Source organism: Mesoplodon mirus (assembly GCF_964341445.2).
Source record: "Mesoplodon mirus genome assembly, chromosome: 5".
In the NCBI taxonomy this organism is placed as follows: Eukaryota; Metazoa; Chordata; class Mammalia; order Artiodactyla; family Ziphiidae; genus Mesoplodon; species Mesoplodon mirus.
In genome coordinates, this window is record NC_138980.1 from 108,960,193 (window position 1) to 108,976,159 (window position 15,967).

Below are 15,967 nucleotides of genomic sequence, written 5' to 3' on the forward strand. Positions count from 1 at the left end.
GCTTGGAATAAAATTAAAACCTTTCACTGTGCCCTGAGAGACCTCACATGGCTGGGAGGCTGCCCACCTCTCTGAATCATCTCCCACTTTCCCCCTCACCCTCCATGCTCCAGGTGCTTTCCTGTTCCTTGACTATGACCAGCTCTTTGCTCCTCAGACCCCCTCCCTCTCCTTGTTCTTCCAGAACTCTGCCTGCAGCACCCTCTCCAGACCTTCACCTGGCTCCCTCTTTCCACTCTGGTCTCAGGTCAGAAGCGTCCACCCAGTCTAAACTGACGACCATCTCTTCTCCTCTTCATTCTCTTCACATCCCTCTACTGTGTTTTTTTCACAGTGCTTCTGACTCTCTGAAATCATCATGTTCATCGGTTTACCTGTTTGTTGCCTGTCATCCCCACTAGCACATATGCTACAAGGAGCAGAGTTTTTATATAGCTTGCTCACCACCACATCCCCAGCCCAAAGAAATAGTGCCTGGCATACAATAAATACATGTATGAATGTATAAATTAATCACTCACAGGACCTCTGGAAAAACTGCCCACAAAATATTTCCTTTAGAATAGAATCCACAATTGAGCGAGGAGGACCACAGACGATTCAGATATTTGAAGTAGCAAATGATTTTGTTTTGTTTTGAAATAAGGAAAGTATTTTGCATTCCATTCTATCTCACCCCTCCCTCTCTCTGTCTTTCTCATTCTCTCTCTCCCTTCCTCCCCACCTCTCTCTTACACACACACACACACACACACACACACACACACACACGAAGTCATAAGCTTATGGCAGCCATAAGCCATAGGTACCTAGCTAGGAACACAGAGAATCTGGAAGAAAAGGGAAGCGTGACAAACTATCTAGAAAGCTGCACCAGCCCTCTCGGACAGTGTTATTTTAGAATGGGGCCCAGTAAAGCTCTTCACTGATTGTGTTGGGAATAATGGGATCAGAAACCTTTACTTGTGGAAATAACTATTTTATGATTCTTTGCATTCCTTGTGTAGAGCCCTGTGCTCTTACCATCCTTTGTCAAAGTTACTTTTGAAAATGACGAAGGGAAAGGAAAAAGAGAACTTTTGCCCGCACCTGGGCTCAAATTTTAAAGGGAAACAGTATCCCTGGAGGCCAGGCTTTGTGACAACACTAAGAGAAGTATGTGAGACAAGAATTAAAACCAAAGAAAACACTTCTGCTGCCAGCTCTCTGGGTTTGAAAGGCAATTCAAGCAATTACAATGTGTCCATTTTTTATTGGTTAGGAGAGGTTTATTAGAGAGGTCTGCCGGGTTCAGTGTCAGAGACCCACAGCTACTGCAGGCTCTCTACTCTGCCTAAGAATAAGTTTACTTCCCAAAGTTGTCTCCTTGAGTCTTAAGCTGCCCAGTGCCCCAAACCGCCCCACTCCCCTTTCATAGATGAGAGATATAGAAAAGAAGCTGGAGGAAAAGACAGGCTTTCCCAGAAACTGCCCGTGATGCAGAAGTTTCTACCACTGCTTTTATGTCTTTGTTTCAGCCTCCTATCTCTGGTCAAGCTCGACGACTTGCCTTTAGGGTCTCAACACAATCTCGGCTTTACAGATTTGCAGCAGTGTTAGCAATGGAAAGAGACTTGCTTGTATCTTACACAGGTGGTTTAACCAGGCCAGGCAGCACGTTTACTGAGCTGCTCCTGGAGTCTCCCTCAGCGAACAACCCACTTCGTTTACTATCCTCCCCGCCCCCGAAACCCCCATCCTCACCTCCCGCCGTGTGACGGAGTCTCACTCACACTGATGCCTTCTAACTAGGAGAGTCTCCATTAGGACCCCTTCTCTGTTCAAATATTGGTAAATGTATTCTTTTTTAATGGTGTTCTTCTTAGAAGCTCTAGAATTCATTTTTAAATGAATTTTAGTAGTAATATATATTTTCTTTCTTTTTAGAAGGCACATTATTTTTCTGTGCTCTAGTATTTCTCTAATTCTTTATATCTTTCTAAAAATAACTGCTGGTGAGCTCATAAGTTCATTAGTTAATCCCACTGGGACTCAATAATGCATATTACAGACCTCCTGATTTTTATATATTAGATTTTCTCAAGAATTCCCTTACCTGTTATTCTCAACATAGCTATATTGACAGGGTCTTCATTACTTCCTAATTGCCCATATTTCTTTTTCTTGTTAAAGATCAATTTTTAAAATCAAGCCTTGTCAGTTTGAAAGTATCATAGATATGTTATCCTGTTAATGTGTTTCATATCTTTCTAGGTTTTTTTCTTTCCCCCTTTATCATAGGAAACGTATAAAATTTACTCATTACCTTTTTCTTTAAAAACAAATTCTTTTCCAGGAGAGAGGGGTGTCAGTGAGAGGGTGGGGGCCCATACTAGTTTTTCCCCCTGAAATAAAGATTTTAAAATGATATTTCATATTCAAAGGTGACTTTGTGAACAGTTATATCCCCTATTCTAAACCAGACCCTAACATGTAAATTATGCATAGATTGTTGAAATTATTCCATGACCTTTTGGTCTAGGACCATGTAAAATAAGGTGACCAGCAATCATTAGAATAGTGAGTGGCTGACCAAGAAATACTTCTAAATTATCTTTTCAGTGAGCCCTTACTCAGACTGTCCATCATATTATAGTAGTAAGCCTTACCTCTGGAAAATCTGATTGTGTATGTGTAATATCATTTGAAGAATGATTATTTGCTTTCCCAGAGAATTCTTCACTTTATTAAAAGATTCTTTAAAGAAGTAGATAACCCACTTCTTCCTTTAAAAATATTCTATTTACAGAAATTATATTTACGTATAACTTTTTAAGACATCTACTGTAGAAAATGAGGTACAGCTTCAGAGTAGTCTACATCTACCAAAGTAAACATCAGGGTTTTGGCTGCTAACTCAGTAGCATATTTTGGCATAGTTTTTGCCAAAAAAAAAAAAAAAAAATTCCAAGCACTAAGATCAAGTGAAGAGGAGTGTGGACAAGGCAGACTTGTAAGAAACACTTGGATTAAAGTCATCACAGGAAGAAGTAAGGGGAATAGACAAGACAGAAGATATAGCAATGTTTTCTTCTCTCTTATCCTATTCTTTGAGCATTCTGCTGTCAGTGCTATTTCCAACCATTTTTTGTTTAATTTGTAAATGCTGTTACATAAATGTAGCCTCCTTCTTTCTCAGTTCCATTACAAGACACTTTTTCTTAAATATGTAGTCTTTTGGGAAAACATATGACACATTTTAGCAATTTGATCTTCCTCATATGATTTATAGTTTCATCCTTTATACTTAAAGTTTCTAATCTTTTTGAACATTTGTGCTATCACTACCTCTTTGAAATTTGCTGTAGTTCATTTTTAAAAACAATTGATAGATAAAGAATAAATATTCAGTGTAGTATTTTAATTGGAAGATCCCCTGTCCACTACCTTTTGGTTATTTCACAGTGAATAACATCGTTGACAAAAATGCCAAGATCTTCTCCAACCACAATTATTTTTAATCTATGAAACAGAATTTCCTTATAAATTAAATAGTTTTTATAGTAGTGACATTTATTGTTGATGTGATCTGTTTAATGTGACTGTAGTCAGAAGGGAAGTTGGGTCCATTATTCTTCCAGAAATTTGTGGAAGAAACATTAATTAAGAGAAGTAAAAGGCATTTCTACTCTGTATAAGGATAAAAGAGCTAGCTATAAGTAGGGTTCAGATTATAGATAAATTAATCTCTAATGTAATAAAAAAGAATTAACTACTCATTTTTATTTAAGCTAACCCTTATCATCTAAAAACATACTATTTTAATAAATATTGGACTTCCCTGGTGGTCCAGTGGCTAAGACTCCGTGTTCCCAATGCAGGGGGTCCTAGTTCGATCCCTGGTCAGGGAACTAGATCCCACATGCCGCAACTAAGACTTGGCACAGCCAAATAAATAAATAAAAAATTTTTAATAAAAAATAAATAAATATTACACCGTGCTTTTACTATCCTGAAATAAATTCGAGATAACATAATTCACCTACTTACAAGATTGCTAAATTATTGTATTCCTCTAGTTAACATATGAAGGAAATAAAAGAAAAATAACTCATAATAAGAGTAATATATATATCAATATTTAAAGTGCTCAGGAAAATCTGCATGGGTCCTGTGTATAGAATCACCAGGAATTCCACATCTACAAATGCAGGCTGGTGCAGGTGTGCTTATTGGTGGCTCAAGTACTGTGGGCAACAAGGCCATCAGTGATGAGATTTTCTCATATGGCAGTCCATTCTTGGTAATATGCTGAACAACATAAAGTACAAAATTCCTTCAGTTTACATGGTAGCTGGATTCCTGGAAAATTCCGTGTGTATTAAAATCATGCCAAAAGTACTGTGAGATTATTTGTTAAACAGATCTAAATTCTAAGCCCATATAATCATAAACAGGTTTTTCAACTACATGAGTAGCTGGTGAAACATTTGAAAACCATGTGTAATGCAGAACAGTTCTTCATGTGCTGTAATGCCCTGCAAATTGAAGGATGTCCACCTCCCTGGCCTTCTCCCACTAAATGCCAATAGCTCCTCCCAATTGTCCCGACCTCCAGAAACTTTCCTACAAATTTCCACAATGCTCCAGAGGCCACTACCATGCCCATTAAGAACCACTGATTATGACTGAGCAAAGGCAATTTTTTGTAATAAAGAACTGAGATTGTGCACATTTATTTTGCCCCAAAGGTGAATTATCCAGTAAGAACAAGCCTGCCAATCCAAGAGGATACAAAAATCATTCCCTGAGAACATGGCAGATAATTAACCAGGGAAAACCCTTTATTTCCTACATTGTGGAAACAACTTAGATTAGGGAAATGGGGGTTTGAAAAGTAGAAAAAAGATCACAGTCCCTAAGAAGAGGAGCTTTTGATAAGGGTAAAGTTGTGGCAGAGGAAAGACCAGGTCCTGACTATAAAACCATGTTTATCTCCTTCAAATACAAAAACATAGTTAGTGCTAAATGGACTAGTTTCCATGTTACCTACACATAATTGCAGGTTATTAATAAATGGCTGCTTTTTTAGTTAGCCTAAACTTTCCCCTTTTATATCATTTTATGAATAGATAATGTAATGGCCTAGTGTTTCCATCCTGATGGAAGAAATTCCCCTAAAGTTGTATATCTTTTAAGTATTCGAAAGCTGCTGTCAAACGTTTCCATTCTCTTATCATTGCTATGGGCGGATAGTCATATTAATTTGTGAATATTTTCATTGAACTTTGGCCCCGAGTTTTCAAAAATGGTCTCCAAACATGTTCTTGAAATGTGTATACGCAGCCCCAGATGGACATGCAACTACCTTCCAAATGCTGTTTTAAAATTATTAAAAATCTACTTTCAGTAATTTAGAAAAGAAAGCCATTTTTGTATAAGATATTTATGTTACCACTCCTTAGTTTAGGGAGGATTCTCCCTCTCCCATTCCATTCTCTATAATTCAGTTTCTAACCCACCTTGCTTATTAATTTACTCCTAGCAATTTCCCTTCCTCTGACAGAGCACACACTCTCATTATTTATACTCTTAAATTGCAAGGGTAAATATTGAGAGCCAGTGCAAGTCCTCAGTTATCTCAGGGACTTTGGTCTTTTCAGCCCAGCACTAATCAAGCAGAGAGTCATCATAAGCTAAAACTAAAAAGCCTTTGTAGTGATTTTATCACCTGGGAAATTTGTCCATCCTTCAGAAAGATTGTCACCAGGAAAGAAAAAAATAAAGGAGTTAAAATTGCTTCAGACCATTGACTCCTTAGGTCCCTCTAGATTCATACATTGAATTGGTTTTCAGGGGGTGGGAGGAATTATGAGAAGAGCTCCCTGAGAAAGCTTAGAAATTGATCATAGCCTTGGTAATACTAGGAAGTGTAAGTGTGATCACTATGGAGGAAATGCCAAATGAGCCTGGAAGCCTGGGAAATGAGAAGGAAAAGAGACGATTAACACCTTTTTTTTTTCCTATTGTGTTTGGGGATGGGTGTTTCCATGTAGTATGCATCTGAGAAGAGTCAATACCATTGACTTTAAAATATTTTTTCATTATAAGTGCTATTAGTAATTATTATTGAAATGAAACTGGAGTTACAAGCACTATAGAAAACAGGGATGGGCATTTCATAAACCTATCCAGAAACTGGGCTCCCTTCTAAACATACCCACACAATATTATTTAAAGTAGGTATGTCTGAGCTTATCTAGAACTGCTCACAAACTTCTTTTGTGTTTGGAGAATACAGATGCCTCCAAATTCAAAGGAAGTCTTTAAGACTGTTATCTGAATACGTCAGTGAAAATTATATACTAACAATAAATATCTGGATATTACATATATTTTTAAAGAACTTGAATTTTTACACATCTATTGATAAAGGCAGGCATTTGTATAATTTTTTCCCGAGAATTCTATTGACTTGTCAAAATCCAGTCAGGCACTTTAGGATTTGCCAGGATAAACCTGCACTCATCTCTGTCTTCCACTGACTAACATTGAATTTTGCCCAAACTGAGTAAGCAAATAGAAAAAGGACCTCATGTTTTAGTCTGAACACAGTAGTGTTGGGGGATGTAACTCAAGGATATGACTTCAGTACTGGATCTTGTTCCAAATGCAGGTTCATTAGGCCAGTCTGCAGAGGAGAGGAGGATAGAGAGCATCCTTCTGAGGGCACCTGTTAAAAGAGGGGTTCTCTAGTAAGGCCAGCTCCCACAGCTAAGTCACATGCACAGACTATAGCTTTCTGCTCTCTGGTCGAGGCAGCCATAGCATCCTTATTGTTGTAACTCCCAGATTGTGATACTGTCACAAAACTGTTGCTAGGCAACAAATGTGGTTACCAGGTCTCAGCGAATAGCTGAAGGGGAAAGCAAAGTGTTGCACCATTGTAGAGTAACCATAGCAATGACCTACTATTACAGACTAAAGAATTATCATTAACAATGTTAAAGTATCAGACAGAGGCCCCGAATCCAGAGACTTCCAGACAGTGTCTCTCTGCATAATTGAGTGATCTAGGAAGAGATTTAAACCGTTTAAAATCTATTCACTCATTATTTCTACGGGAGAGTCTTTGTTATTATTATTTTTATTTTTTAATTTAAAAAGTGTTCCGTTTTAAAACTATTAGTTAAATGATATAAGCTCTCACAGGGAGTCAAAAACAGATTCATGTCCTCATCTGTTCTTACGTCTACATCAGTGTTATTTTTTACCTGTCTTAAAACTGAAGAAAGATTTTATTTGAAAAATCTGTACATTAGTGTTAAATTGAAGCCACAGAAAGAAGCTGTAGTAAAATAAAATAACTCCATAAATTGACAACCTGCATTTTGTGAGTTGAATTCCTCCTGACAAAATAGGAGGCCTAGATGCTCTTTCAGTAGTCACTGCTTTGAAACATTTTTTTTTTTTTAGCTTTTCTAAGACTGTCCCCTAAAACCCGTTTAAAAAAAAAAATGTAGGCTCCTAGGACACTAAAATCCAACTTGTTTCTTTCTCTTGGGAAGCAAAGAAACGTGGGTGCTCTGCGGAGGGTGCAAAAGCCGGATTCCGAGCGCAGGGGAAACCAATCCCCGCGCGCGCCCAGCCTGGGGAAGTGGGTGGTTTCGAGGCGGGAGAGGGAGTGGCCCTTCCCGCCCAGCGCCTCGATTGGCCCGGAGGGGCTGGGGCCCCGGGGGCCGCCGGCCGCGCCTCGGGCGACCGCGAGGAAGGACCGGCCGCGGCCGCGCGTCGGGGACGTGCTAGGGGCTCAGGCCGGAGGCGGCGGAGTTCCGGGATCGCCACCCCGAGCGCCGCCAGCGGAGACGCGGAGTCGGTGGGCCGCAGCCTCCCTCCAAGCCCTGGGGGCCACGTGAACCCTCAGGTACAGGTGTGGTCCCTAGGGGTCGCGCGCCCTGGAGGGGTGGGGGCTGAGCTCCGAGGGCGGGGCGGGGCGCGGCGCAGAGGGCGCGGGCTCGAGGACAGAGAACCGGCGGCCTGGGCCTCGGCAGAGCCCGGCTGTCCTGTCCCACCTGCGCCGGCAGCACGAGAGGCCACCTCGTAACTGAATCTGTGCATTTTGCAGGCACCGACCGTCACGAGCTAACTTCCTGGAAGAGCTTCCCGTCTATTTTCAAGTTCTTTACCGAAGCCTCTGAGGCAAAGACCAGTTCCCTGAAGCCGACTCTGACGCGGCGCTCCCACCGAATAAAGCACGAAGAGCTGTAAGAGGAGAGCGAGCGAGACGGGGGAGGGGAAGCCGAGGAAGCACACTCGAGCATATGCATCCACACGTCTCCCCACCGCCTGTTGTCGGCGAGCAGACTCCCAGCCCCTCATTAGATTGTTTTCTTCCTAGAGCACAGGGTCGTGATATATACATCTAAATAGCGTTTTGCATTATTTCTAGATGAGTGCAACTGTCAAAGCAATATGGGTTCACTGGTCGTGCTTCCTGCGGGCTGTGCTCGGGCTTCGCGCTGCCCGTCAGCGCGCAGATTAAGGCCGACAGCGCCCTGCCCGGCGCGGCCGGCGCGCCTCTAATTGCCCCGATGGAGCCCGCGCCGGTGCTGCGGGGCGAGGGGCGTCTGCGCGGTCCTACCGCCCGCAGCCACGTAGCCGCCGCTCCGCTCCTCTCCCCCGGCCCCCCTTCCCCCTGATTCATGTCCATTTTTTGTTCCCCCCCGAACCGAACCGAAGAAAACTTTTATTCTAGACTTAAAACTCCCGTTTTAAGCAGTTTTTTCCCTAAGGGCGTCTATGTCTTTTTTTTTTTTTTAAGGAAGTCCCCCGCCTCCCAGGCCAAATTTAAATTCATAACGTGAATTCCGTGATGTACTGTGTAGTTTGGGGAGGGCAAATTGTTCTCTCCCTAACGATCTATTTTCATTTCGAGACCAGAAGAAAAACTGCATTAAAAAAATCTATAAAGTACCCAATCCACGTTATCGCTGAAAACCTTGCCAATTGAATACGAGACTTTACACAAGTCTCTAATTTCAGAAGAGATTGTTTAAACCAAAACATAATGATGAGCAAATCTTTTAAGTACATGTGGGAAAGGTTTCATTTTCAAGGGAATTTCCAACTTTATCATTAGAATTTACTTTTTAAAATATATAAGGTGTGTTGGGTAGCACTGTAATTTAGATAGCATACTTAAGTTTTGTTTAAATCTTAATGTGGAGGAAGTTTGTTGTTGTTAATCCTAAGTAGAGTGGTCTATTCTGAGCTTTCATAGAGTTAGACCTTTTTAGGGAAAGTATTTTTTATCGTCGTAAGGAAAAGGAATCTGTGCGCTTGAACCTTTTCCTTCTGAAAGGCTTAGTGGGGCTAAAATGATTCTTTTAGTTTTCTGCTTCAACAGAAAGGGAAAGACCTGGTGTGAAAGACTTTTCTCCTCTCAATCCAATGGTATAATTCGTAGTAGTCCACCTCCTCTGTAAGGTTTTGCCTTACAGTTTCAACAATTAAGTATTTTAACCCAGCTAGGATCTGGCCAACTCTGTGAAATATGAGGTAAAATAAGTTAAGATTTTGCTGACTTTTAAATTCACAAGTTAAATCTTAACATTATTACTTTTTAAATTACTTGTAGAATTTAATTACCTAGTGAAGATTCTGCTTCTAATAAGTGAGGATCTGAAGATCTGAATTTAGTATTTTTTCATCCTTTTTTAAAGTATACGCAACAATATGCCTGCCTTATTTGAGGACACGATAAAATGTACCCAAAATAACTTAGAACTGTTTGACTCCTCAGAAAAATAACTTAAAATAACCACCTCATGGATAAAATGTTTTTATACTAGGAACCGATTTCAGCAAGTTTTAAAACTGGTAGTATCTGTGTTTGGTACACAAGTGCATTAATTAGTTCTCATAATTTTAATGATGGTAAATTAAGGTGATCTTTCTTTCAGTAATCTTATATGCATATCTTTCGATGTTATTTTAGCAGAAACAACAGAGGAGGAAAAAGCAAAATGTCATTTTATCCAATTCCTTGGGTGGCTTAAAATGTGTAACCCCAGCAATGTCGAGCATGTTGCTCTGCAGTCTTTTCTGTTTTAGAAGTAATAGTGAACTGTGTAAAATAATGGTACCTTCCACGGAGAGGATTTGAGAATTGATGTGGATTGAATATATTTTTTCCAAGTGTTATGAATTGTGTGCTGTTTTCAGAATATGAAAATGTTCACAAGAAACTAATTTTATTGCATTTTTTAAAATCAGCACTTGTACAGTACTCAATTTGTGAAGCTTCTGCAGCTGAATTAGAGCAAATATGCTCAGGTTATAAACCAGATCACTCCTATTTCTTCTCTTCAGTTTTCTCACCCCTCTTTTTTAAAAAACCTTCACTTGTAACTAGAGTACATCACTGCTTAGTTGCCTTTAATACTTTAAAACTACTGGGTTGTTAGGCCTTGTTTAACTATCTATAGAGAGCTATCTGCAAACTTAAGTTGTGTAAATGTAATTTCTACTTGTGGATCTGCGCTCTTGCAACCCAGAGGGAACTAGGCAACCCGTCCCAGACCTCCAACTGATTACTGATAAGATTCCTTGTAATGTAGAATCTTTTAACCTGTTGATTATGGGTTTGTTGGTATAAATATAATATTATTTTCACCTCAGTTTTCCTGGAATAACAACAGTCAGTTGGTAGTAGCCCGCCTGCTTGGACGAGACAAGGGTTAACAATGTTTCTGCTCTGCTCTCCCATTTTGGTTTCTTTAAGACAAGTTTTCAGGAGAGTAGAGGTTTAAAGTTAGGAAGTGGGCTTTTCTTTTTCTTTTTTTTTTGAATTATATAATGAGTCCTTAGAGGAAGTGGAATGGGAAGCAAGGAGTTGTTGATCAATCTAAGGTTCAGAATAGAACTGTTAAAACTTAAAAGCCAGATACTGGCTTTGGAGCTTTCTAAAGGTACTTAACTATACAGCCGTTAAAAGTTTTCATGGATATTTGAAGGCGGGGGGGGGGGGGAGATCTTCTTGTATTAATTGTTCTTTTCTCAAGTTTCTGCCTTGTGCTTCAACTTGGATTGCATTATTGTTTATACCAAAAGAAAAGGAAACTAAAGCACAGGAGTTTCCTATATATTATATATTTCTGTTTACTATTTTAAAATAAAAACAATTTTCCCAATATCCGGTGACTTATTATTCTTGTTCAGAAGCTCATTTAATCACTCACAGAGGTCAATAAAAGCAGAAACTTAATAAGAATGATGGGACAGCATTTATCAATATTTTAAACCTTATAGTTATTTATTATTACTATTATTGTTGCTGTAAGGTAATATCTTAACTTCAGTTGAGTCAGTATTTACCTTGGAACTTTCACAAAGCTTTTTAAAAGATATTTGTTTTTAAGACCTAAAATATCTCCTTAGCTACAAGGAAATTCGAACCCGTTGTTAAACTATCATTTTATAAAATATACTTTACTGTATACGGTAAACAATTGTGTTTTCCAAAAGGACTCTGTTGAGGTTAAATTGCTCCCAAATCCCTATATAGGTCCTTGATGTAGTACATCTAATCTGAAAATACCTTGTTTATGTTTATTTCACAGCTTTTCCTTCTTTAAAACCTGTAACTTTTTTGAGAGAGTGTGGGTGACAAAATATGTTAACTGTATTATCAGTGCTAATAAATTAGATTTTTTCATTTTTCTCTGGATTATCTGGGGTTGCAGTCCAGACACATGTGTGTCTCCGGTTGGAATCATAGTTTGTAACTGTAGACTGACAGGTTCCTTTTGGTGTCTGTAATCCTGGTTCATTTAAGAAAGATTACTATTACAGAAAGGCTAAAATTTTCTCAAAAATTTTCCCTATGCCTTTGTAGAGAAAAATGTCTTTAAATAAATGTGATATAGTCTCATTTTTGAAATATGGGTGGCAAAAAAAGGATAATAGTAGTGGTTATTTTATGATTACTTATTAGGAGGTATAATAATATAAAATAAAAGACTCCAGGAGGTACTCCCTTTCAAAAATTGAATACTTTCCTTCCTTCCTTCCTTCCTTGTATAGTGTGACTGAGTGGGAGTCTCTTGAATTGTTCGTCTTCCTTTTATCTAATATTCTATTAATCTCCAAAAAGATCAGTTTGAGTCTGGGAAAGGGTTTTTAATCAACACTTCACAGAGCTTAAAGCTACCCTACCTAAAGCGTTAGCTTTGTTAGGCGGTTTTAGATTTAAAGCATTGCAACTGTCATGCACTGTACTAAAAGTAAAGAATGTACACCAAGTGGAAGATGTTGAAAAGAGGGAAATAGCACAAAGTCGATTAACAGAGATTCGAGAATAGAAGTAGCCATCAAAGCATTCCAGCGTTTATCTCGAAATCTATGTAGGATAAAAAAAAAAGGCAACAATGATAGTTTTAAACCTCACACTTAGGAGAGATGAATGTTGATTTAATTGATTCATTTGGATCGATGTTTTTAAAGTTTCACACCACTGATCTTTCATGTAGTGATGTCTTTAGCAGTCAGTGGTCTGACATGAGCCTTCTCAGATTTCATCAGTGGGACTCTCCATGACATCTGAAATTATGCAACAGCCTTCGCAATGGTAACTTTGGAATTGGGAGACCTTGATGCCAAAGAGCATGGTTACATTGAAGAACTCTTGTTAATTCTTAGCACAAAGGTTTTAGAGGAGTGGTAATTATAAATGAACCTTAAAGGTTAAAGTAACCAAATATTATGGAGTGGGCTTTAATTGCTAGATAGGAGAGAATCGTACTGAAAGCTTGACCATTAAGTGGATATCATGCAGTGACCAGTCTTTTCCCCTTGAATGGAAAAAAGCTTGAAAATGGAAATTTGACTTAATCCATGAGGCCTTCCAGGCAACTTTTCCCAGTCCTTTGCCTTGAGATTTGTAAAAAACCTTTCACTATATTCTTTGTATTGTTGGAGTTGAGTTCTATTTGAAACATGTTTCTAGAAAAGAAATCTAGAGAGGCCCTGCATCTTTCTTTCCAGATCATTCCACTTTTTCTTCCTTGGCTAATACATTGGGTAATATGGGAGACTGTCATAGGTAAAATAATGTTGAACTGTACTTTGTAGCCAGCCTGCAGTACCAATACAAAGAATCTGAAATGAAAAGATAACCAACACCCCAAGAATGATATGTCTCTTTTTAAAGTTTACAATTTGAATAATGAACTTGGATAGAAACTTGGCAGGAAAACAAACCATGGCACCATCACATCACCAACCATTTTCACTTTTCTGTCCAATTTCAGAGTGCATGTGTTTGTGAGTATTTCACTAGATCAGTGACAGCTCTTTATTTGCATAATTATATGCTCTGGTCTGAAGAGAAAACTAACCCCCAAATTTCATGGGTCACCAAACTGCAACAATCAATGTTTTATCACATATGCTAAGCAAAATCTAAGAAGCTATATGAAGTTTCTTGGGGAGTTTTTACTCCTCAGAAAATTAAAGCGTTTTCCTCTCCTGAATAGATTCAAAATCTTTCCAAGTTCTTTGTAACTGAATTCTGTTTGAAGGCAAAACTAGAGATTAACATGTAGATCTGGATCTTAGTCTCACTAGCATTACTTCAAAGTGGCTTAAGAAGAGCAGCATTTTTGGAACACTAAACTTTTAAATTCTAAGTACTGTCCTTCATGCTATCAGGAAAAAAATTATTGGCCAAATTATGATTAGCCAAAATGAAGCCCAAATTAACTACAATTGAATATGAAGTTCATTTCCTTCTATGAAATACTCAGGGGTTTTTTTTAAAGACCTAATAGGAAAATATGTATATATGTATATATGCATAGATGTCTGTATGTATGTGTACACACATGCATACACATATCCATCCATGGGGTACATATGGCCATTCCACCAGGATAGACAACATATACAGTATGTGTATGTCTTTTCAGTGCTGGTAACATAGTAGGTACTCCGTATATGTTGGTCACCAGGATTGTTTGTAAACTTATTTTCTTTTAAATAAATTTTTCATGTTCAAATTCTGCAAGGCTTTGTAATAAATATTTTTGAATGCCTCAAGTTCATTTGCATCTGTAAATTATCTGTATGTAATGTGTATCAGTGTTTAAGGTTGGCTTTATTTCATTAAAGAAAAATTGATTCAAACTGTTGGTGTTTTTAGTTTATAGGCAATCTGCCAGACCTGAAATAAACTAGAACATAGAGACACATGCAGAGAGTGACTCTTCGTTATGGAGTTATTAAAAATCCTGGAAAATGTGCTTTTACCTAGCCTCTTAAGGAATATACTAAGTGCATGATTTAATTCTACTGCAGAAGGACTTAGGTCTGTATTTCATTTAAAAGCATATAGTACAATGTGTTTTATTTAAAGCGATCTGTTAGTAAGAATATATTGACAGTTTCTTTGTCAGGTAATTTACTGTCATAAGAAAAACATTAGAAAAAAGGAAACATTGAGCTAAAAAATTTAAGAACTGCATGGTTTTGAAGTATTTTATTCTCTGTCTTGGAGAGGGAGGAGAGGTCTCTAGGTCAGGCATCAGAAATTTTCTAAAATGTTCCTATTATTTCAAGCAAAAGAGAAACCAGTCTCTCCCAAGTTCTTAACTAAAGTTGAATTACAAATGGAAGACACTTTCTTTCTCTTCTAGTGCAAAAACTTAAACATCTGCTTATCAGGAGCACTGTCCACAATCATCACACCTCACCTTGTTGCTGTCCTTCCAAAATGTTCACCTAGTTATACTCCCTCTGCACCACCCCATCATCTACCTCCCCAATAACTGGTGCTTGCTGTCTTGGATTCCTCTGGGTGAAAATTCCTCAAAACTGAATCTGTAAAAACAAATAAATAAATACAAGTTTAGCTTTTTTGTCAAACATAATGAGTTAGTAAGCAAATGAGTTAATGTTGCTGTCTGACTAAGCATTAAAGAGTGAAAAAGAGTAGAACCCTTCTAGGTTACAATTTAAAGATTTTTAAGTTGGGGACCTATGTGCCTCTGAGATCAATTTGCATTTTATTTTTAATGTATAAACTCTTAAAAGGAAAATAATAGACAGTACATATACCTAATTACTTTTTTTTTTCTCTATTTGACCTTTGTGGGGACCTTGCTATGAGTTTCAGATAGAGTTCTCGGTTTTCTCTTCTGCCTGAGACACAGAAAAATCTGTTATTTCCTATAGAATTCCACACATGAGGTGATTGACCCTATAGCTGAAAGGGCTTTCTCTTTTTATCATTTTCATTTCTTTTTGCTCAAGTACCACCTAATCCCATTGTGCCTGAAAAAGGTATCTATGATCCAGTTCATCTTCATGTACCTCCAAATAATTTTCCAAAGGCTTGTTTACTTCTTTGTCTTATTTTAACTATAATTACATAAAATGGCTTTTTTCCAGTAAATGTTCCCACCTTCTCTGGGTCCCTAGATAATCAGAATTTATCAACTGATGAAATATTGATGGTTTGTTGTAGTGGTTTTGGTTTGGGGGTTTTGTGGGGGGGTTTGTGTGGGTGGTTTTCTTTTGTTTGGTTTTGGTTTTGGTTTTTTGCTTTGCCTCAATACATTACTTAATATCATCCCCTGGAATAGCCAGATCTAAAAATAACCCTAGCACAGGGTGTCACAATTTGGCTTTCATACAGTTTCAAAGGAAAACCATTAAAAATGCATTGATCTCACAAATATTGATCTAGTGCTTGATATCAAATATCAGATGAGATGCTGTCAGTTGCTGCGGATCATTGTGTCAGCTGTTTGAATTCTTGTCCCTTTCCTTCTTCATTGTCACATGGATTCAAGTTGCTAAGGCTAAGATTTTTCATGGTTAACATAATTAAGATAAATTGTTTTCCTGTTTTTCTGGGTTGACAAAACATAGTAATATTCTACCTGAAATTTTGTCACATAATTTCACATATATATACACACACATAAAC

The 15,967-nt window shown here is 38.1% G+C and overlaps 1 protein-coding gene across 8 annotated transcripts in view; it reads left to right on the forward strand.

Moving 5' to 3' along the window:
* The window catches only part of ARB2A (ARB2 cotranscriptional regulator A), a 455,970-nt gene that overhangs the window by 413,147 nt on the left and 26,856 nt on the right, over positions 1-15,967 (forward strand). For 3 of the 8 annotated variants that reach the window (XM_082623474.1, XM_082623476.1, XM_082623479.1), the window contains one exon: positions 8,105-11,171. The exons of the other annotated variants lie outside the window; for them this stretch is intronic. In XM_082623474.1, coding sequence (XP_082479600.1) covers positions 8,105-8,247 — 143 coding nt within the window. In that variant the 3' untranslated portion in view covers positions 8,248-11,171. Of the gene's footprint in view, positions 1-8,104; positions 11,172-15,967 lie in introns of those variants that run through there. 8 annotated transcript variants of the gene reach the window in all.